The 23,254-nt window shown below is 39.0% G+C and overlaps 1 protein-coding gene across 7 annotated transcripts in view; it reads right to left on the bottom strand.

The window, feature by feature from the left end:
* The window catches only part of ttc28 (tetratricopeptide repeat domain 28), a 1,007,267-nt gene that overhangs the window by 312,398 nt on the left and 671,615 nt on the right, over positions 1–23,254 (bottom strand). For all 7 annotated transcript variants that reach the window (XR_011356152.1, XR_011356153.1, XR_011356154.1 and 4 more), the window contains exon 7: positions 8,764–10,105. Coding sequence is in view for 1 of the 7 variants with exons in the window: in XM_069932874.1 (XP_069788975.1) it covers positions 8,764–10,105 (1,342 nt within the window). In the remaining 6 variants the exon portion in view is untranslated. The remainder of the gene's footprint in view (positions 1–8,763; positions 10,106–23,254) is intronic.

Raw genomic sequence — 23,254 nt, 5'->3', positions numbered from 1 at the left:
CACACACACACACACACTCACACACATCATTTAAGAAATAGGCTTATATTCTTGCTGCACTTAGCAGACAAAATCATGTGCTTATCCAATAAAGCAGCAAATCAGATTCACTGAAATTGTATCATTTCTATAGTATTAACATGGAATATTTCCTTCATTGCTGTAGTCTACCACCAAACCCAGAATGGGTTTAATAATAATCAGGCACTTGGTGCTCGAGAAAAATGTCAATGAAAAGCTATTCTGATTTTATTATGGAGGTGAATGCCATCATTATCTGTTTAGCGTGAAATGAAAGATTGCCTTGGGGCAAATGTTTCCTTATATTTTACAATCATGTCTAATAAAAAGAAAAATTGTTGCAGTGAATTATCTCAGACCCTGTGAGGTCCATCCTTCCCTTTCTCTACTCAACAGAAGTGCCCTCAGCACAGACAAATCCCCATCACATTCAAAAAAAATGACTTAAATATAATAAGTAATGTTATGTCAAAAGCAGCATATAATTATTTATGAATCTTTGGCTTGGCTTCGCGGACGAAGATTTATGGAGGGGGTAAAAAGTCCACGTCAGCTGCAGGCTCGTGGTATCTATCACATTTTGAATGAGAGGTATGGTAAGCTTTCTATTTGTTCCCTATTAACCTCAATTGCTTTGGAAGAACTTCCAATAGCTCCTTATAAGAGAATTTTGAAATTAATGAAGTGTTTATTCAGTAAAAAATAGAATAAAATATTTACAAATAAAAATGGGTACATTTGGATACTTAAATAATCAACGGGCATACAACAACTTTTTGAGAATTGTACTTTCTTAGCGTTCGCTTCCATTCATCATGTGATGGATCACACTGACACCTCATTGGGGAGTTGGCAGGTTGGTTGATTTATGACAAAGAATCTGCTGGTGACTACAGACGCTCATAGATTTGTAAGCTTCAGGGTTTAATGGTTTCAATCCACCACTGGCAGATAGAGATACAAATGACACAATAAACTGTATAACTAACCGTGTGAGCTCCTTTTCAGTGTTTCCTTCAGAACTCCAAATCATACCTTACTACCTGGGAACATGTCATCACTGAGTTACCTATTCTCTGTGCCATTTGAACGATTAAAAGATAAAGTTCCCACCCCCACCCCCACCCCCCACAAAGAAAAATGGCTTGGAGTAAACAGAGTGTTCCATCGACAATAGCATTACAACAAAGGATTGGACAAACAACCCTTAGTACTAGACAATCAGTGAAACTCACTGCCTGAATCTTAAGAGAACAGAGTATGGAGAATTACGGGAAGCAGTTCAGTCTGAATGGGCTTTGTACATCTGGAGGTTATCAGAAGTTTGGAACAAATGAAAGGGAACTTAGTCTGGATTTCAGTTTGGTAAATTTAGCATAAGGAGATCACTGCTCTTTGAACTTAGTTGAGGATTAGCTCACAGCAAACCCTTTGATTTAAAATTCAATCATTCTACACCAGCCAGCACGGTCATGAATCATTCTGACCTTTTCTTTTAATAACAATTATTCAGTTACAGTTGGATACTCGATATTTTCCCCAAGCTCTGTTTCACTCAGCACTATATCTTAATAATCATTTATAAATGCCAGTCACTAGAGATTAATTCTTAAGCAGCGACTTAAGTAATTCACAGTATGTTAACTGACGTCATATCTGATAGCTGTGCCATTCTCTTATGAAATCATATTAAGTTTTTCCTTGAAATTAAATTACCATAGTGATATAACAATTATATTGAAGACTTGCAAATAAACAATTGTGACCGAAGGCTTCTAAATTCCTACTAAGTTGCATCAATTCCACATTGACCACCGCCAGTGGGCTGATATCGCCTCAAACCGTGCATCTTGGCGCCTCACAGTTCGGCGGGCAGCAACCTCCTTTGAAGAAGACCGCAGAGCCCACCTCACTGACAAAAGACAAAGGAGGAAAAACCCAACTCCCAACCCCAAAAACCAATTTTCCCCTGCAACCGCTGCAACCGTGTCTGCCTGTCCCGCATCGGACTTGTCAGCCACAAACGAGCCTGCAGCTGACGTGGACATTTACCCCTCCATAAATCTTCGTCCGCGAAGCCAGGCCAAAGTAGTAGGATTTGCAAAAACAACTCATAATGTGGATTCTGCTCTCAAAACAGCAATAAGTCATACCACAAACTGAGCTATCTTAAGGATTGGCATTTGGTCACACGGGGGTACAATGCTGTTGGAGATCCATCAGTCACAGGGCTGCATTAGTATGAGGTGAATCTTCCGTCTATCCAGTGGCAGAACTGCATCATATTAGACTAGTTTGCCACAACATGCTCGGGTCAATCAGCCACAATAACAGTGCTGAATTATCAGGGGTCAATCAGTTACAATATTCATAGTTCAATCAGTCACAGTAAAGGATTGCACTATTATAAGGTCAGTCAGTAAAATAAGCCAGTTTCCGACTGACAGAACTTTATTATGAAGGTGTATTAGTGAGTCCTAGCAACAGACAACACTACTGAGAGGTCAGTGACATAATAACCAGACTGTATTGTCTATATAAATTCCAGCAGCTCGATCCCCAAGTCAGAGGACTTGATGGATCATATGCTACTATAATCCCATCGACCGGACTCTGTTCCATACTCTGATATATTCACAGTCGTACAACTTGAATTGTTTTATTTCTTCATTGCTGGCATCTCTGTTCAGAGGCTTCCCAGTGAAAATCATCCCAGGTGGGAAATATTACTCAAAAGAATTACAAAACACCAGTGCAATCAAATACTTTAAATAATACATCCCAGCTGTGCTCACCTTTCCCAGCTAAATGTTCCCTTGTGGGGAGGTGTTGTTTGAGTACAACAGAACCTTCAATTAAGGTACATATTACAGAATAACCCAACACGCAACGTTTGCGGATAATTAGCTGCAGCTACTTTGGATCTGCAACCATCTGACGATACTCAGAAATGTCATGTGTGCAAATGATCCTGTCAAAAATATTTAAATCCACTCTAGTGGGTACAAATGCTACTGAATCTGGCTTCTTATCTGGAGACTTCAAACAACTTACCTTCGCTGAACAAGTCTCCAGGAGGGTTAGCTATCCAGGTTAATGACCCTGTTAGAAACACAACTATGAAATGACCAGCTCCCCCAAGATCCTTTCAAGCAGCATTTTTGTCCTGCCAAAGAGACAAATTCCTCCCATCTTAAAACAGAATAGGGCACTTAGCTGTAACACCACATCTCAACAATCAATTTTCTAAATGGACTTGGGGGCACACTGATTAGGTTACTGCACAAATAGTGTATCAGATGGTCCAGAGATATGAGCCCAAATCCCATCATGGCAGCAGCCAACTTTAATTTCAGTTAAGTAAATGTGCTGAAATTTTAAATACAAGCTAGAAACAGTCAAGACAGAATATTTCAAAGCAGAATCCTATAACAAAACAAAACTGTTTGCCACAAAAGCTTGAAAAGGTTGAGCAAACTACTGGTCCCCATCAATACCGAATAAGTCATGAGAGAAGGTACTCCGCAATACATTCCGCACATGATAATGGTACGCACCATCCAATGACTTAGTAAAGTCTTCCCTTAATCATTCGGGGACATTTACCCAAGAAACTTGGTAACTTTCCCAGAGACCAGCCCAAGTATCTTGCCGACTATCCTAACCATATCTTCCAGCATCATAAAGCAGGACAGACTGAATGATGACAAACAATCATGAATCATTGAAACCATAGGCCATTGTGACATAGAAACAAGCCCTTCAGCTCATCTAATTCATGTTGTACTCTTATTCTACCTGGTCCCATTGACCTGCAAGCAGACCACAGTCCTTCATTGTCCTCCCATCTATGTACCTGTCCAGATTGTTTTTAAATGTCAAAATTGAGTGGGCAGTTCAATTCACTCTCTGAATGAAAAAACTCCAGAGGGTTGTTGACTCGGCCTACGATATCACAGGGACCAGACTTCACTTCATCGAGGACATCTACATGAGGCTGTGTTTTTAAAAAGCAGCCTCTATCCTCAAAGACCCCCACCAACCAGGCCACGCTCTCTTCACTCTGATACCATCGGGGAAAAGGTACAGGAGCCTAAAGACGAGCACTCAATGGCACAAGGGCAGCTTCTTCCCTGCTACCATCAGATTCTTGAATAATCAATGAACCAAAGGCACTATCTGACTTTTCATGCACTACTATTTAAATTTTTTGAATATTATTGTTGTAAGATGGTTATAATATTAATGTTTGCTCTATGATACTGCCGCAAAACTCTGAATTTCATGACTTGTTCATGACGATCAATTCTGATTTTATTTAAAAGACCCTTCTATTTACACACACACCTCTGTGGATCAGTTAAAAGTGGGGTGTAAAAAGCACAATGGAACATTGATAATGAGCATCAAAGTAGATTTCATTTACTGAAATGATAATGACTGGTCTGTCTGCATGATGTCCTGCTTATGTGGTAAATTACAGCTCAGTTCCTGCTGCCTGCCAACAAACAGAGTGGAAAAACTAATCCGTAACAATGTTGTTTGAAACCAGAAAACATGCTACCAATTGTGAAACATAGATTTTTCAAGCAACCTTTGAACTTGATTCAATTTTCTCCATCTTCGTTTCAAGCAGAATACCTAAATATACATCAATTATTCTCCAAGCATCTGCTGAAGTGTGGGTCAATCAGAAGCACCAACTTTATGATCAGAAACTGAAGTACCTATTTTGATACACCATCATTGGGTTAAGTGTTGCCTAATTAGGGTGTCGTCAAATTTGTTTTTAAATAATCACAGTTTTGGTCTCATGCAAATGTGAAACTACATTTAGGGTGTTTTATACTAAAAAAAAATTGGGACCATGTTGAACATAGCACATCGAATGTCACTTTGCTGTGCAACCACAGAGAGAAGGAGACATTCCTCTTGGCTGCCAGGAGCAACAATGCACCCAAAGGCATCAATAGAGAACAGAAAGGCCACTAGGAAAAGGGAGAGTGCTTCATGATTTATGCAAAGGAATGTAAATAGGATGCATGCCATGAGTGAGGTCCTTCACATTGGTGACTGGGATCAGGTACTTTGGGAAAGAAGGGCCTTCAGGGCCCTCATGAAGAGCTAAGCAAGAGGTGACTTCTTGGAGACGACAGTCAATGAAAGAATTTTTCAAGATCTCACAAGATATGTTGACAACCCCCCTCCCCCTCATAAAGTAATGACCCCTATTTTTGACACACCAATCGACAAATGTATACACAAGTACACACACAACATTTTATTCTATATCCTACCTCCCCTCCCCCCACTGACCCTCCCTCCTCCCTCTTGACATTCATCCAATGATCCTATGTTTTAATTTCTACCTCTTCAACCCAGAAAAAAAGGTATCTAAAGATGGGATGTTGGACACTGAGGTAATCCCCTCAGGCAGGAGGGAGGCCCAATGCCTGAGTGCAACATCTAACCAGACTGAGGAGATAATCCTCACACACAGAAGAGCCACAGAGCTATAATTTGCCTGGTAAGCAGGGACTACAAAATCTGCCTGTCTGCTTATTTTCAATGTTCCACTGTGATTATTACACTCACATTCAAAAGATCAACAGTGCACATTTCCATTGCCACATATAACAGAATAGTTACAGCACAGGAGGAGGTCATTTGATCAATTAAATCAATGCAAGAGAAATCCAATTCATCCCAAATCCCGACCCTCTCTCTCCAACTCTGCAAATTCTATTTTCTCAGATACTTATTCAGTTTTCTTCCAAACATTGGAATTGAACCAGAATCCAATTTTTTTCTTGATCACCTCTTCAAACTTGGTCAAATTCACGAAACACAATTTCCCATGCACAATTTCTGATTAGTCCTTGCCTTTCCAAATGCAAGTGGATCATGTCTTTCACAACCCCCTCCAGTAACTTGCCCATTAAGCTCACTGATTTGTTCCAGCATGGACTAGTAGGGCCAAACTGGCCTGTTCTGTGCTGTATATGTTTATATGGTCTGTGGTTTCCCTGAAATAAAAGCACAATATTAGCCACTCTCCAATCTTCAGGCACCTCACCCATGCTTAATGGTGATGCAAGTAGGTCAGCCAGGGCTCATGTAATTTCTTCCCTAGATTTCCATAATGCACTGGGATGTACTTGATCAGGCCCCATTGATTTATCTATCTTTATGCATTTTAAGATCTCCAGCATCACCTCTTCTCTTCGTAACATGGATTCTCATCGACTTGTCTATTTATTTCCCCAATTCCCCTTGCTTCCAAGTCTTTCTCCATGATAAATACAGATGAGAAATATTTATTTAGGGTCACACCCATTTCCGGTGGCTCCACACATGGACAACCTTGTTGATTTTTAAGGGTTGTTTTTCTTTCCATAGTAACTCTTTTGCCTTTATTATACTTGTAGACCATCTTTAGACTCTCCTTAACTGCCAGAGCCAAATCACACACTCTTCTTGCCTTCCTTAATTCCATCTTAAGTAAACTCTGACTTCCTCAAAGCTGCTCTAAGATTAGCTGTACAAAAAAAAAGCATGGTACTAGATTGGTCTCGTGGAACTGTTGTGAACTCAGTGAAACTTGCTATTTCTTTTGTTGAAGACACATCTATTTCTCCTCATTGTATACTTTGAAATGACCAATTGATGCAACGGCTTCAAAGGAATCTCATTTGGAATTCCATGAAAGATTCCTCCCAGAAGTGTGAGGAATTTACTACCTTGAAGTGATGGTCCCCCAATCCATATCCCCACTCATTGAATGCCACTTGGATCAAAATCTGATGCTGCGTACAGCCTGGGTTGCATCGGCTACAATAATGGTTGGCCACCTGTGATGCTGAGCAGCAGTCTCAGGTATCTGAGCTCCCAATGGCCAACTACACTTACAGAGTTGAAATCCTCTGTGAAAGGTGCATTTTCTGCAAACCATGGAGTTCTTCATTGGAAAGTAGTAAAGTACAGAGAGGTTGTAGTATGCCAGTTAAGAAACTAGCCCAAGGATTTATCAGTAGCATATTCTAATCAGTGATGCCGGGATACAAAGCAGGATTTGTGGGAATATTCCACACAATCTGGCCTCTTCTGGCTTATTATTAAAGTGTTGTATTGATGAAAATGGTGGATGTTCAGAATTATTCAATTCAGCGAAAGATATGCTTTGAGTTGCTTGTGATATTTTTGGTCTTCCAAATTAAGGGGATGACTTAAAATAAATACCAGGGTGCAGAAGTACATGCTGAGGGGCATAGTGTAACTCAGTACAACTGCTACAAAGGCTTGGTAGGGAACAACCACTGTTATGGGTCATGGACACTGAGGAGAAAGGCTCTGTCTATGTAACAGCCTCTTGATGCACTGCAAGTGTATTGCTAAAAGATAAAAATATGAGTGGCATTGAAGCATTTTAAAATAATGCACTGGTGTGATGGTATAATAAATATAAAGAAAGACGTACTAATTATTTTGCATTTCCTTAATTTTTTTTTCCGGAATAAAGTACCATATATTTGAAATTAAGCACCTTGGCCTTTCAGGCAGTTCACATGTAGTGTCTCTAAAGATTCTCTGGGAGTAGGATCTTTGCAATGGACATGTCTATTTCCTGCCACAGAGCTGCTGATCCCCCATGAGAGGCCTGTCATGTCCATCCCAATGTCTCCAGTAACAAAAAGCTTCCAGCTAAATTATTGATTCACCCACTGAATGATTTTCAGCTAAATACAAACAAAAACATTCACTGGATATTTATCACACTCTGTGAACCATGGGAGGTGTCTGAACAGTCTGTGGTCAACCCTGAAGCTGTTCTGTGAGTTGTCTTGAGGTAAGCCTTTTCAAATTGTGAGTAAATCAAGAACACAGTTCAATGTACTCCCATTTCTGCTGATTTTAATCCACCATAGTCTTTGAGCTCTGATTTATGTCAGTTTGGACAGAAACTTGCATTGCACAATGACTGATGTCATTGCATTCATGAGTGAAGCTGGAAAACTTGAGGCAAGGTCACAAGGATCACAGCTGAAAGTGCTTGGTGTAATTCTGCATTTAGCACAGTTTCACCCAGAACTAATAGCTGATGGAATTAACTTTGGGGTAACCCATTTCTGGATGGAGTAGTACTAAAAAAATAATGCTAGATGATCCATTTTCTAGGTGACTTTTCCGTATTCCAGAGTAAAAGAGGTTACCTGCCTGTTGTCTACTGGTAGAAGCATTTAAAATATTGCCATCTTCCTTTCTCAATACCATTTGTCCCTAACAATTTGAAAACATTCTGTAATAGCAGCATATGTTATTTGGAGGATACAATTAAAGCTCGAGGAATAGTAGCACTGCACAAATATTAATGCAATATTCTAACTCCACTATAATGGGATATAAAGCTTTATTAGCTTTTCTTTGATCTGACTCCACATACACTGTATTTCAATGATTAGTACAGATGCTTATTCACTCATTTCTAACTGAATTAATTTGCTTCCACAGATGGTCTGAAAAATACTGATTTAGAACGATTATCTATAATTTGGTAAATTGATAAACCTTAAGTGTTTTTTTCCTTCTCCCCTTTAATTGAACAATTATGGCTGTTGTTCATGGGCAAGATAAATACATACGTGCACACATACACACACAGAACTTTATTTAGGTTCAAACTTAACACACACACACACACACACACACACACACACACAGATCTTTTTTTAGGTTCGAACTTACCGATGTCCATTTCCAAGTCCCCGATAGGCTTTGGCTTGTTCCTGCATCCGGTTTAAACTTTGAGCCACTGATAAGAACTGTTCATGATATTTTACAGCTTCTTCATAATCTCCTAATGCCTCATAGCAATCGCCCAGATTTCCATATGCATGCCCTCTATCCAGGACTGCATCGTTGCCACTCAACTGTTGCAGTGTTGCGAGTTGCTGTTCAAAATAGCCAATCGCATCTTCCATTACATTCATGTTCATTTTAGTGATTCCCATGTTGCCATAAACTTGTGCCTCAATGTTGGGATTTTTTAGCTTCTGCCCCAAATCCAGCTGCTCTTCATAACATTTGAAGGCCATGGTGTATTTTCCAAGGGCCATGTAGACTGCAGCAAGGTGTCCATGTGCTTTGCATTCACCCAGCAAGTCAACTAGTTCTTGATAAACCTCAAGCTCTTGTGTGTGATATCCTAGTGCTTTGTCATATTTCTGTATTAATCTGTAGGCAGTACCCAGAGCTGCATAAGCAGAGGCTTCAAGTTTGCGATCTTTAACCTGATGAGCCAAAGTCAGCTGCTGTTCATAAAACTTAACTGCACCATTTATATCTTTCTTGCACACTAAAATATCACCCAGATTGCCCAATGCTCGAAATTTGGCTTGAGCATTGTTTAAGGACTGGGCAAGTGATAGGACATATTTCTGACATTCTTCTGCCTTAGTATAGTTAGTAAGGGCCTTAAATGCCAGCCCTAAGTTGCAGTAGGCCTTTGCCTGACTAAGTTTATCATGCAAATCCTTGGCTAGAGCTAAATCTTGTTCATAGTATTTTACAGCCTCTTGGTAACTTCCGAGACAATAATGGGCATAGCCAAGGTTATGACAAACTTTTCCCTCACCTTCCATATCTTGTAGGTCAGGAGACAAGCGTAAATACTGTTCATAGTACGGAACAGCTTGAACAAACTCTCCTCTCGAACAGTGGAAGTTACCCAGGTTGCTAAGTGCACGGGCCTCACTTTGTATATCCCGTAACTCTCGTGCTATATTCAGATGGTTTTGGTAGTGCTGCAATGCCCTATCCTGGGCACCCAGGGCCTGGTAGGCAACAGCAAGGTTACCATGGGTTGATGCTTGTGATGCCCGATCATTGACTTCCATGGAGATCTGCAGCTCTTGACGGTGGTACTTTACTGCTTGGTCATACAAGCCCAGTGCATTATAAGCATTTCCCATATTTCCATAGGCTCTTCCCTGCGCAGCATAATCATTGAGCTCCTGAGCAATGGAGAGGTGAGTCTTGTGGAGCCTCAGTGCAGTGTCATAATCTCCTTTCATCTGGTGGATTATACCTGTTGAACAAAAGCATAACTGAGATTTATTCAACTGTCTATGAAATGAAAAACAATTCAGATCTCCGGGTTTTATTAGATATTGGACACATCAAAAACAGAACATGAACTTTGAGCAAACACATCACAATTCTTCCGCTTCACAATTTGTCACTGCTATATGTGGACTCCTTTGCCTTTTGCTATACCCAGAGTAGATTTTAATTTACCCACTTTTGTTCAGGCGCCTGCCCGCATCTTGCTCACAGCCTTGACGAAGGGGCTCAAGCCTGAAACGCTGGTCATTGATCTTTATTTTTGCTGTAGAAAGAAAACTATTTGACCTGCTGAGTATCTCCAGCATTTTTTTCTTCAGTCACTGTTTCTGTAGACTCTTGTGTTTTACTCTAGAGATATAACATTTGTAGATTGAGAGGCTACTTGCTGTTAACATTATTCAATGCCAGTGGCTGCATATGGTACAGATTATTGTGACAAAATACTTAATATCATGCATCACTGATAAAACTGAGACTTCACAACTGCTCCATCATTTTTTTGATATATTTTATTTTTGATTTTTTTCAAAAATATACATAATAAAATTTTATCACAATATATTAAACTTTTTCTTACAAACAACAACGAACAAAAACAAAATGGTCCCTCCCTCCTTCGTTCCATACATACGAATCTGCACACTGTCAGAGCTTACGAATCTTTTAAACATATAGAATACAATTGGGAAAACAATGTTTAAAAATATATAATAGTTGTATTTATAGTCTTTTTTCTTTTTTTTTTTATTACTGTATTTGGTCCCCTATGTTGTCCAGGTATAGCTGCCAGATCTTTACAGAAGGTGTCATATTTATTCTTTAAATTATATGTGATTTTTCCATAGGCATCCAGCTGTTCACTTCCACAGTCCATCGTACTATAAGTAGAGGAGAGTTGGATGACCAAGTGATTACAAGACATTTTTTTGCTACAGCCAGTGTTATTTTTATTAATGAGATTTGATATTTATTCAGTTTGTGGCTCATTTCCATTATATTAATTAGTAGATATAGCTCTGGGTCACCTATGAAGGCCACTCCTATTATCCTGATTAATTTTTCTGTGATGTCTCACCACAGCAGCCTCACCTTCATGCATGACCATGTAGCATATAGAAAAGTTTCTGTCTCAGTTCCACATCTGCAACACATCTCTGATATTTCAGCTTTTGATCTATGTAATTTCTGAGGGGTAAGATATAATTGGTGTAAAAAAAATTATACTGAACCAGTCCATATCTTTCATTTATAATTGATGTCATGCTGTCCTTCCACCAATCTGACCAGCTTCTTTCTGAAATCACTACACCCAAGTCTAACTCCCATCTTTCTCTTGACCTCCTGATTTTGCACTTCCACTCTGGAGACCATAGAACATTTTTGTTATTAATTTAGATGTATTCCCCATTCAAATTGTTCATTCATTTTCACTAATTTCAGGTGGGGTCAACATCGGTCACCATCTTTCTCTTAAGAACCATCTAAGATGGAGAAAACAGAAGAAGATCCCACTGGCCACATTGGCCACTCCCTATTTGTGTTTTAATTGTTCGAAGGGCTTAAGAGTTCCATCCGTGTAGCAATTTTCAATATATCTTATTCCTTTGTCATATCACAAATATAATATTCTATTGCCTAACACATAGGAAATAACACATTTTTACAGTGATGGTTTCATTGATATCCATACTTTTTTTCCTAAACATTCATTAATATTTTGCCATGTTCTGATCATATGTATTAGAATGTGGTTATCCATCTTTTTTTCTAGTGATTTGACACTCCATTTATTGATAAAGTCCTTTGCTTCCCCTTCCTCCATTGAGTACATACCCATCTGAATCCAAGAGGGGAGGTTGTCTTCAATGAAGAAGGCTGTGAGAAATCTAGCCTGTGTAGCTAAGTAGTATTTTTTTAAAATCTGGAAGTCTAAGTCCTCCCAGCCTGCAGTCCCATGTCAGTTTTTCCAGTGCAATCCTTGGTACTGTATTATTTCCATGGGAACTGTCTAATATGGTTGTTTAGTAATTAAAAAAAAAATTAGGTAACAGAATAGGCAGCAATTGAAAAAGATACTGCAGTCTTGACATTACTTTCATTTTGACTCAATTAACCCTTCCCACTAAAGTAATCGGTAAGTCTCTCCAATTCTATTGGTCTCTTTCTATCGTCCCAAGAAGAGGAACATAATTTAGTTTGTACAGATTTTGTAAGTTATTGTCAGTTGTTATTCCAAGATATTTTATTCCATCCGGCTTCCATTTAAATTTACTTCCTTTTTGGTATCTTTCATATTCATCATTTGTTAATGGCATTATCTCACTTTTGTTCATATTTATTTTATAACCTGATATTATTCCATATTTTTCAAGTGGTCCTCGTAATTTTTCCAAAGATTTAGCTGGGTCTGATGGACATAGTAGAACACCATCAGCAAATAGACTAATTTTATGTTCTTCTTGACCAACTTTGAAGCCCTTTATATCCAGATTCCCTCTTACTATCTCTGCCAGTGGTTCAATAGCTAAAATTAAAAAAAATGCTGGGGGCAGGGGGCATCCCTGTCTATTTGATCTATCAAAGGGAACACTGCTGACATCTGATTATTGCTTATAACTTTAGCTTGTGGTTAATAGTGTAAAGTTTTTATCCAGTTCGTAAATGTTCTGTCTATGCCAAATTTTTTCCATTATTTTTAAATAGAAAGGCCCATTTCAAATGGTCGAATGCTTAAATGTCCATGCCTCTCCATAAATTTTACAATGTTCTATTATATACCTTCCTGCTTGATCAATTGAGGTGTCTTTTATTAACACTGTTGTGTTTTTATTAATTAGAATCACTACCCCTTTTGCTTTTGAACCAAAGGAAGATTATATTATTTGTTCTACCCATCCATCTATCATGTTTCAATTTGGAAAGATGTGTTTCCTGTGCAAAAAGATTATATCCACTTTTAATTTCCTTAGGTAAGCCAAGACCCTTTCCTCTTCACTGACCCATTTATCCCATTAATATTAAGACTAATAAGCTTTAGTGTTTTATCCATACTATTTTTCAAACAAATATTGTATAACAATATCTTTTCAATTTTTTAAAAATACTGTAACATTTCCTGTTTAAGAAACATACACATTCCTAGCTCTGACAGTGATGTTAACAATAGAACCAGAAGCCCATGGAATATTCTGAAGAAGAAGAGCCTTTCTCCTTTAGTGCTATCTTTTAAAACCTCTCCTCTCCTGGTGCCATTTCCCCTTAAATCGGAGTTCCCACCCTGCTACTTTCTTCATCTCTTCCTTTCTTTCCAGAGCTCTCCATGTAAATTTCAATGATTTATATTAACAGTAAAAACAAGATGGTTCAGTACCACTAAATATAAATTTTAAAAGATACGTCGTTCAGTTCGTCCCATTTTAAAATGGCCTTTTCAGTCTTCTCATATGGCGACTTTAATAAGAACATAAGAAATAGGAGCGGGAGTCGGCCATCTGGCCCATCATGCCTGCTCCACCATTCAATAAGATCATGGCTGATCCAATCTCCACCTACCCCCTTTTCCTCATATCCCTTAATTCCTTTTTTATGTAAAAATCTATCTAACTGAACTTTAAATACGTTTAATGAAGTAGCCTCAACTGCTTCCCTGAGCAGAGAATTCCATAGATGCACTACTCTCTGGGAATAACAGTTTTTCCTCATCTCCACCTTATATCTACTTCCCTGAATCTTGAGGTTGTGTCCCCTAGTTCGGGTCTCACCTCCCAGTGAAAACTATTTTCCTGTCTCTATCTTATCTATCCCTTTCATAATTTTATGTTTCTACAAGATCTCCTCTCATTCTTCTGACTTTGAGTGAGTATAATCCCAGACGATTTAGTCTCTCCTTGTAGGTCAACCCCCTCATCTCCAGGATCAACCTGCGAACCTCCTCTGGACTGCCTCCAAGGCCAGTGTCTCCTTCCTCAAATATGGAGACCAGAACTGCACACAGTACTCCAGGTGCTGCCTCACCAGTATCTTGTACAGTTGCAGCATGACCTCCCTGCTCTTGAATTCAATTCCTCTAGCGAAGAAGGCCAACATTCCATTTGCCTTCTTAATAACCTGTTGTACCTGCAACCCAACTTTTTGCGATTCATGCACAAGCACTCCCAAGTCCTCCTGCCCGACAGCATGCTGCAGTTTTGCACCATTTAAATAATAATCAGCTCTTCTATTTTTCCTGCCAACGTGGATGACCTCGCATTTATTAATGTTGTACTCCATCTGCCAGACTTTGCCAAATCACCTAACTTAACTATATCCTTCTGCAGCCTTTCCACATCCTCTATACAATTTGCTTTTCCACTCTATTTAGTATAATCTGCAAACTTGGCTACACTACAGTCTGTCCCCTCTTCCAAATCATCAGTGTAAAAGATGAACAGCTGCGGGCCCAGCACCGACCCCTGCAGGACCCTACTTACCACTGTCTGCCAGTCAGAAAAATGCTGATTTATCTTGACTTTCTGCTTTCTGTCAGTTAACCAATCCCCTATCCATGCCAATATACTTCCCCCGACTCCATTCACCTGTATCTTATTGATAAGTCTCTTGTGCTGCACCTTTTCAAATAGCTTCTGGAAATCCAAATATACAACATCAATCTGTTCCCCTCCATCTACCACACTCACTATATCCTCAAAGAACTCCAGTACATTTGTCAAACAAGACTTGCCCTTTCTGAATCCATGCTGCATCTCCCTGATGGAACCCTTTTGTTCTAAATGTCTCGTTATTTCATCATTAATGATAGCTTCAAGCATTTTCACAACTACAGACATTAAACTAACTTACTCGTTTTCTGCCTATATCCCTTTTTAAAAAGTGGCGTGACTTTTGTCTTCCAATCTATCAGGACCTGTCCAGAATCGAGAGAATTTTAGTAAATGACTACCAACACATCGACTATAACTCCCGCCACTTGCAACCCATCAGGATCAGGGGAGCTAAACACCTTCAGTTCCATTAGTTTGCTCATCACTATCTTTTTTGTAACAATTATTTTATCGAGGCCCTCACCTCCCTTCGCATCCCTAATACCACTCTTTGACATGCTGGACATGTCTTCCACCGTGAAGAATGACACAAAATATTTGTTCAATACCTCAGCTATTTCCTCAATATCAATTTCCCTTCCTCATCTTCCAAGGACCTATGTTGACTCATGTTACCCTTTTCCGTTTTATATATTCATAACATTTTTTGCTATCTGTTTTTTTATAATTTGTGCTCATTTATCTTCATAATCCTCCTTCCTGTTCCTTGTTTCTCGTTTAGTTGCCCTTTGTGACCTTTTAAAGTTTTCCCAATCCTTCAGTTTCCCATTCTTCTTGGCTACTCTGTACACGAGCTTTTAATTTTATACTTTCCTTTACTTCCTTAGTTAACCAATGTTGGCTCTTTCCTCTCTTACTGCCCTTATTTTTATGGTAAAAAATATTTTGTTGAGCACTATGAAAAATCTCTTTGAATGTCTTCCACTGTTCCTTAACTGTCCTGCCAACTCGCCTCTGTTCCCAGGCCACGTTGACCAAATCTCCCTCATCCTGTTGTAGTGTCCCCTGTTCAAGCATAATACGCTAGTTTTAGATCTAACTATTGCACCCTCCATCTGTCTGAGAAATTCAATCATACCATGATTGCTTTTTCCAAGAGGATCCCTAACTACTAGATCGTTAATTTTACCTATTTCATTGCACAATACTAGATCTAAATTAGCATTCTCCTTTGTTGGTTCCTTAACACGCTGCTCAAGAAAGCTATCATGGATGCATTTTATGAAGTCATCCTCTAGACTCGCTCGACCAATGTGATTTGCCCGATCGATGGGGAAATTAAGTCCCCCACCAAAACTGCTGTCCATTCTTACATGCCTCAGTTATCTCTCGGTTAATTGCCTGTGCTATTGTTATTTGGTGGGCAATAGACAACTCCCACTAGTGATTTTTTTCCCTTTACTATTCTTAATCTCTACCCAGATGAACTCAACGTTCTGTTCCTTAGATCTTACATCTTCTCTTACTATTGCCCTGATCTCATCCTTGATTAAAGCACAACCCCATCACCTTTAGCATCATGTCTATCTTTTCATACTACCTAATACCTTTGAAAGTTTAATTTCGAATCATTTCCAACTTTCAACTATATTTCTGTGATGGCCACTAAATCATATGCCTGGGTACTGATTTGCACCTCAAGTTCATGGCTTTCTTAAAAATTCTTCCACTTCTTTTTCTAATTTGTCGATTACCATTGGAGACATCCACACTCATCATCGCTGGGTAAATCAGTGAATGTTTTTAGATCGCAGTTGTCTGTTTACTTTATCAAATTCCTTTCTTTGTTTGACTAATGGGCCATTGTTATTTTTTGAATATTTGTATGCTGCTCCCAACATCACATCCCACTCCCGGTAACGTAAAAGACTTACCAGGACTGGTCGTGGTCGCTGTTCGCTGTTTCTTCTGAGCCCAAGGGTCTGGTGAGCCCTTTCAGTTTATAACTGCATTTAACTTGTTTTGTCCCAGCATTTGTGGGATCCATGTTTCAAAGAAGCTCACCGGGTCTTTCCCCTCAATTCCTTCTCTCAGTCCAATGATTCTTACATTGTTATGTCTGCTGAAATTTTCCATATGATTGATCTTGTTCATCAGTTCTTTTCTGTCTGTGTCCCATTTTTGCTTTTTCTTCTAGACCATTTAGCCTGTCTTTTGTTTTGACCAGCTCAGCTTCCACTTGAGTCATTCGTTCTGTTAAATCTTCCACGATTTCTTTAATTTGTGATATATTTTCCCATATGTGTCTTATCACTGATTCAATACTCGTGAAACAAGTGCACAAAGTTTCCATCATGGGGCTGATTCCCCCCCCCGCCACCCCAGATCTTCTGGGTTCATCTGGTTCCAAGTGCCCTCCTAAGCCACTCCTCATCGGGCTTTCACTTGATGTTCCTGGGGAGCTGTTGCTTCTTTGGTTTTTGTTTTTGGTTGATTTGGTCATTTAGGACTCATTTTATCCATTTTTGATGATAACTTTCTGGTTTTTGAGCCTTCAAAGCATCTTTTTAATACTTTTTATGGAGAGCTCTTTCAAAACACGTCCGCTCAGATTCTCAGCATGTCTACACCCTCCTCGACTGCTCCACCATATAAACTGTATATTTCCACTTCTGTAGCATTGTCCATCTCCATCTGTTTAGGCCATTTGTTGCTAGAGCTCCCATGAATGCTTTTATTACCTTCAGACTTGACCATTCTCTTTGTTGACTTACAATAAACTTAAGTTCAGTTAAAACTCTACTATCACTCCCTAATTCTTAACACAACTGTCATCCCATAACTATTTTCTTCCACTGGTTCACTGGTTCACAAATAATCAAATTTAAATTTTCAGCCTTAGGTTCAAATTCCTCTGTGGCATTAGCTCTTTCCGTCTTGATTTTCTCCACCTGCTTTACAAATTCTCGTCTTCTCTTCAACAGGGCTTTTATGCACCCTCATCCCATCAAATAAAGCAGAGAGCCAGAAATCTGGGCACAATTCAATGGAATTTCCTCTTTATCATTTAAATCTCACCTAATTTCTCCAAAGTATCGAGCTGACCCATTCATCCAAACATTTTGTCAACCATACAAAAAATGTACATTGTCCTTGGTTAAAACATTCTAGTCGAGCTACTTTCTGTTGCTGTTACACATAATAATTAATCAACATATTATATTTTTAATATAACTGGTCAAAATGTATGGGAACCTGACCCATGATAATGTATCAATTTCATTTCCTTCTAATGTTTGGATTTTGTCTGCAGGTTTCCTTGTGCTCAAGTCCTTCATTTCTCTACTACATTTCGATGTGTTGCTTGTTTTAATGTTAAGACAATTTTTTGGGGGGGGGGGTCTTTTATTTTTACATATATAGCTCTGCTCCTTGGTTGACATGTCCAAACATGATGAAGCAACACAGGTAAGTCAAATTACATACTGTGACAGATTGTTATATTTTATATTGTATATAGATATGTTTTAAAAAGAGATAAATTATCTGAGTTTTTTTAGTGTAGGTCACAAACTAATACAAACGCTTCAAAACAGATCTCATTTAAAATGCAAGAGCTTGGCTCAAGCCAGACAGTCAAGGCTATGAGTGCCTTTGCAAAAACTTTGAAGGATGCCTATGAGGACTTCACAAGTAGGTGTTAATTGAACATGTTGTGGAGTAATGGATTATTGTTCTGGAAAGCAACAGATCAATGAACTCAGAAGATTAGATCCAGAGCTGCAGTCTGTCTGAGTGCAGTTGGCTGTTCTAAGAGGGTCATGTGGTTTTCTCTGAGAGAGAGAGAGAAAGAATTCAGTTCAACAGTTCAGCAGTAGCAGCTGGGACTGGAAAATGACAAGCTGGCAAGCTTGTGGAAAAAAATCATTTTGAAGACAGGTTGTGAGTCCTTCGTTCAGCCCGGTCAAAGCCCTTGTGGTCCATACAAGGGGAGATGGCTGGTTGTATAATATTTCACTTGAGATTAGGGAAATAAGGGAAACAGAAATGGAAATCTGTGGTGACCTGAAAGAAAGAGGTACCTGAAGAGACAAGTTTCTTTGGTAAGACACTGACATAGCTGATCGGAAAGAATCAGTTTGTGTCCAACAAGCAACACATTTCTCTCTGAAAATTGACAATAACCTTCCTGAGCAGTAACCATTTACCTTTCAAGCACCAAAGCCTGGTGAACTTCATAAATGTTAAATATTATGCACAGTTTAAATATTGCCTGCAACCAGTCAACTTGGAGGTATGAGAAGTCAGATTAGACTGTGAATCCAAGAACTTTTCTAAACTTACACACACATTACATACACACACACTTAGAATTAGAAGGGGGTTAAGTTAGGTTAATAGCAATAAGTTAAAGTTTGATCCTGTTTTCATGTTTAAAGATAATTAAAAGAAACTTTTGTTTAAGTAACCATATGTCTATTGCTGCTGGGTTTTGGAGTCCTCTGGGCCCATAACTATACACAGCCACATGAGGTAGAACACCTATCATTTGATCTTCTCTTTTCCCACTATCCTATAATTCAAGCAGTCCATCCTGGTGAAGCAGTGATTCACAAACACTTCTTCCAACCTAGACAACTGCATTCAATGCTCACAATGCAACTTCTTGTACACTGGAGAACTGAACTTATACTGTTAATAACAAGGCACAATGAAAACCTCAGGGAAAGTATCACATCTTTTGCCTGGACGCAACACAGTTTTCCAGACTTAATATCACAATTAACAGTTTGAAGTAATTCACTTGTTCTGTTTGCATTACAACTGTCCAGCTCTGCTGTAGGAGATTCAAAATAAAATGTGGATTGTTTTTCTCTCTCCACTAACACTGTCTCACCTGCTGGCCTTACTCTCCAGGTGTGTGATTTGCAGTTTGCGCGTGTCTCTCCCTTCCTCTCTTCATCAACTGGTCATCACCTTGGCATTCCTGAATTCGACCATCAGAGATATTTCCCTTGTCCTACCCATCATCTCCCATCTTCTCTGCAACTTAAAAAAATAACTTGTTTTCTTTCAACAAAGGGTCCTCAAGCTGAAACTTTACCCATCTCCTGTCCCACACGTCCTGAGTGTTTCCTGCATTTTATTGGGCCATAGTTTTCTCTCGGAGCAAAATTCCACCATTCCTGTCATACTCCGTGATTACCTAATCTGCCCCATGTGTAGGTGGAAGACCACCTCAGTAAATCAGGGGCACTCAAGTCACTGCTTGGGAAAACAAATGATCCAACAAGATAATGCAACAGGCATTTCAGTCACTACACACAACTGAGAGAAACCTACTCTTAACAGTATCCCTTGAATCCTTTCCTATCCATATACCTGTCTAAATGTCTTTGTTCCTCCTTCTATCAATTCCTCTGGTAGCTCATTCTATATACTCACCAGACAAAGGAGCCCCTCAGGCTCCTTTTAAATATTTCCCAACACACCTTAAATCCAGTTTAAGGTTCCCCTACTCAGGGGATTATTTACCTTATCCATGCTCTTCAGGATTTTTAAGAAGCTCTGTAAGGTCCCAGCTGCTCCTTACATTCAAGCCTAACAGTCTCAGCAACATTTAATTTAATCTTGTCTACACCTTTTCCATCTTAATGATATCTTTCCCATAGTTGTGTGACCAAAACTTCACACAGCACTCCATGTGATATCTCCAATATTTTGTACAGTTGTAAAATGCCATCTCTACTCTTGTACTCAATGGCTTGACAAATGAAGCCAAGCATGAAAAGCACCTTCTCCATCACCATGTCTATCTGGATCACCGCTTTTATGGAACTACAGTATATGCCTGCACCCACAACACTCCTCATAGTCCGACATTCACTGTGCAAGTCCTGCCCTGGTTTAACCTATCCAAGTACAACACCTCGCATTTGACCAAGTTAAATTCCATTTGCCATTCCTTGGTCCATTTTCCCAGTTGATCTAGATCCAGTTGTAACCTTAGTTAACTTTTTCACTCTCCGCCATCCCACCAATTTTGATAACAATCTCCAAAATTACTAACCATTCTAACTACGCTGTCATCCAAGTTATTAATAACACCAGAAAATATTTTTTTTCAAAAGGTTTGCTCTGGAAAAAAAATAATTGGGGATTATTATAGACAACTTCAAGATGAACACAGATAATTTCAGATTTGCTGTATCATGTAAGAAGTTGGAGAAATATTAAATTAACTTTTATTAAATTTAACATGTTAAATCTCATGATGCAACTCTGGTTGACTGCATATGTTGCACAACAAATGTGAAGCGGCCAGTGTTTGTCCTGGTCACCAATTTTACAACCGAAGTAGAGTTCACAGGCTTTCTTAATAAGTGCAGTCATGCTGCATCTTTGAGCCTCAAGCATATACTCGCCACAAATGTAACAGAATATATCGCAGCTGTTGCGACATTGATGAGACATTTCTGCTGTGTTGAATCTTCCTGAAGACAATAAATGCTATTGTTAAGTACACACACTATTCTATTGCCTGGAGATCATATACATTAACATATCAATGTAGTGCACAGCATCTGTATGTGTGAGCTGTGTGCCTGCCTGCATCTATCCTGATTCAGCATGCCTAGGCCTGACAGCATTTGCATAGCACCTGCTCTGAATGCATGTCAAGGCATGCTTAGACTGACCAAAACAGCTTGCTTTGTGGGAAATATACTAGTAGACTTAAAATATGACGGAAAATCACAAAATAGGTTATATCTAAAAAAACAAGGTACATAATAGGAATAAAAAAGGTGATTTTCACAATTTTCTGGCCAAAATCCATAAAATACACCCAAAAGTATTCAGGAAGGAAAATATTTGTGTAATAGATGATCAACCACATTGGACCCAGCACTATCCCTATGGAATACTGTGACCATGGGCCTCCAATATGAGTGACAACTCTCCACTATCTACACTTACATACTATAGGCAATTAACTCCTTTAATTAACTTCTTTGGGATGTGGGAGGAAAGCAGAACACAGAAGAAGCCATGCAGTCACTGAGAGAATGTATAAATCAATACCGACAACACCAGATGTCCCAGTTGAACCCCTGTCACTGGTATTAGCACTATTAGCTAAAGTTTGTAGACAGAAGTCAATCTTAACTAAAATCCTGAATGTTTGTGTCTGGACAGTATATCTAACCTCCTGTAATGATCACCTCCACAGTAAATTAAATAGCTCAGGATAGAGATGGGACAGGAAATTCCACAATCAGCCCATGAGAGAGATTTCATATTTCTTTCTAGCACTCTTTGATTTTTCAGTTCCTGAATAAAAAAAAACCAGAAACCTGGGTGTCAAAAGAAAGCATAATTTTCAATTAAATACTTACTTATTGAAAGAGCTGATGTGATCTAAAACAAAAGGCAGAAATCTGGATATGCTCAAAGGTTGGTGAGCATTTTAATGAGAATATTGAGGGATTTAATTCTTTCTAATGAAGAAATACTTTGGAAAGAATCATTTTTAATGAATACTGAGATATAGCACAGTAACAGGCCCTTCCTGCCCATGAGCCTGCACTGCCCCAATATACCGATGTGACTAATTAACCTTCTAACCTTTCAAGACTTTGAAATGTGGGAGGAAACTGGAGCACACAGAGGAAACACATGTAGACAAGGGAGAACGTACAAACTCCTTGCAGTCAGCGCCCGATTCAAACTCAGGTTGCTCGCCCTGTAACTGCTGCACTAATCATGACTCCCAGATGCTTAATGGTAGCTGCACAATTCCCATATTTTCTTTTGCTATACATCAGCATTTTCCAAAGACACAGACTCAAGTGTAAATACAATTAAATGGATTCAGCTGAGCCAAAAATTACTCAAGTCAGTTGCTTGAAATGGGACCCCTACATGGAAGCCTTTATAAAACTATTTTTCTTAAAGGTTGTGTGTTGCTAGTGTCATCCTATTAACTTTGGTGTCCATTCTTTTTTTTTTCTTTTTCTTGCACTATTTTTTATTTATTTTGCAAGATGGTTTATAGAAATGTTTGCAATGCAACGCTGCTGAAAAATAACAAATTTTGTGAAAGGTTCATGACAATAAATTCTGATTCTGAATAAAAAATGGGATTAAAGTAGGATTTGTGTTAAATGGGTGACTGATGGTTGGTGGAGACTTAATAGACCAAAGGGCCTGTTTCCGTGATATATTTATGACCCTATCAGGTGGTAGCCCACCTCTTGGTATTTCCTATTATACTCCATATTTTGAAATGCCTGCCACTAAATGTCCAAAGGCTTAACTTGTTTTTTTTTAAATGTTTTTATTTTTCAGACTATGAACCATACTGACCAAAATACACAAACGTTTCCCTCTTGATTATACACAGTGTCATATTCTCCCCCTTTTCCCCCCCCCTCCCTTCCCTCCCTCCTTCACCCCCCCACCCCTCCTCACCCACTCAACGTTGAAGCCTTGACAAGTAATGTTTGCAGATCATTCAGTGGCAGAGGTTCAAAGCTGAAATAAGCCTGGGTCTGAAGGGTCACACATTT

Source organism: Narcine bancroftii, chromosome 4, assembly GCF_036971445.1.
Source record: "Narcine bancroftii isolate sNarBan1 chromosome 4, sNarBan1.hap1, whole genome shotgun sequence".
In the NCBI taxonomy this organism is placed as follows: Eukaryota; Metazoa; Chordata; class Chondrichthyes; order Torpediniformes; family Narcinidae; genus Narcine; species Narcine bancroftii.
Note: the sequence above shows the minus strand (reverse complement) of the source record. Positions and strands in the feature narration are given on the sequence as shown.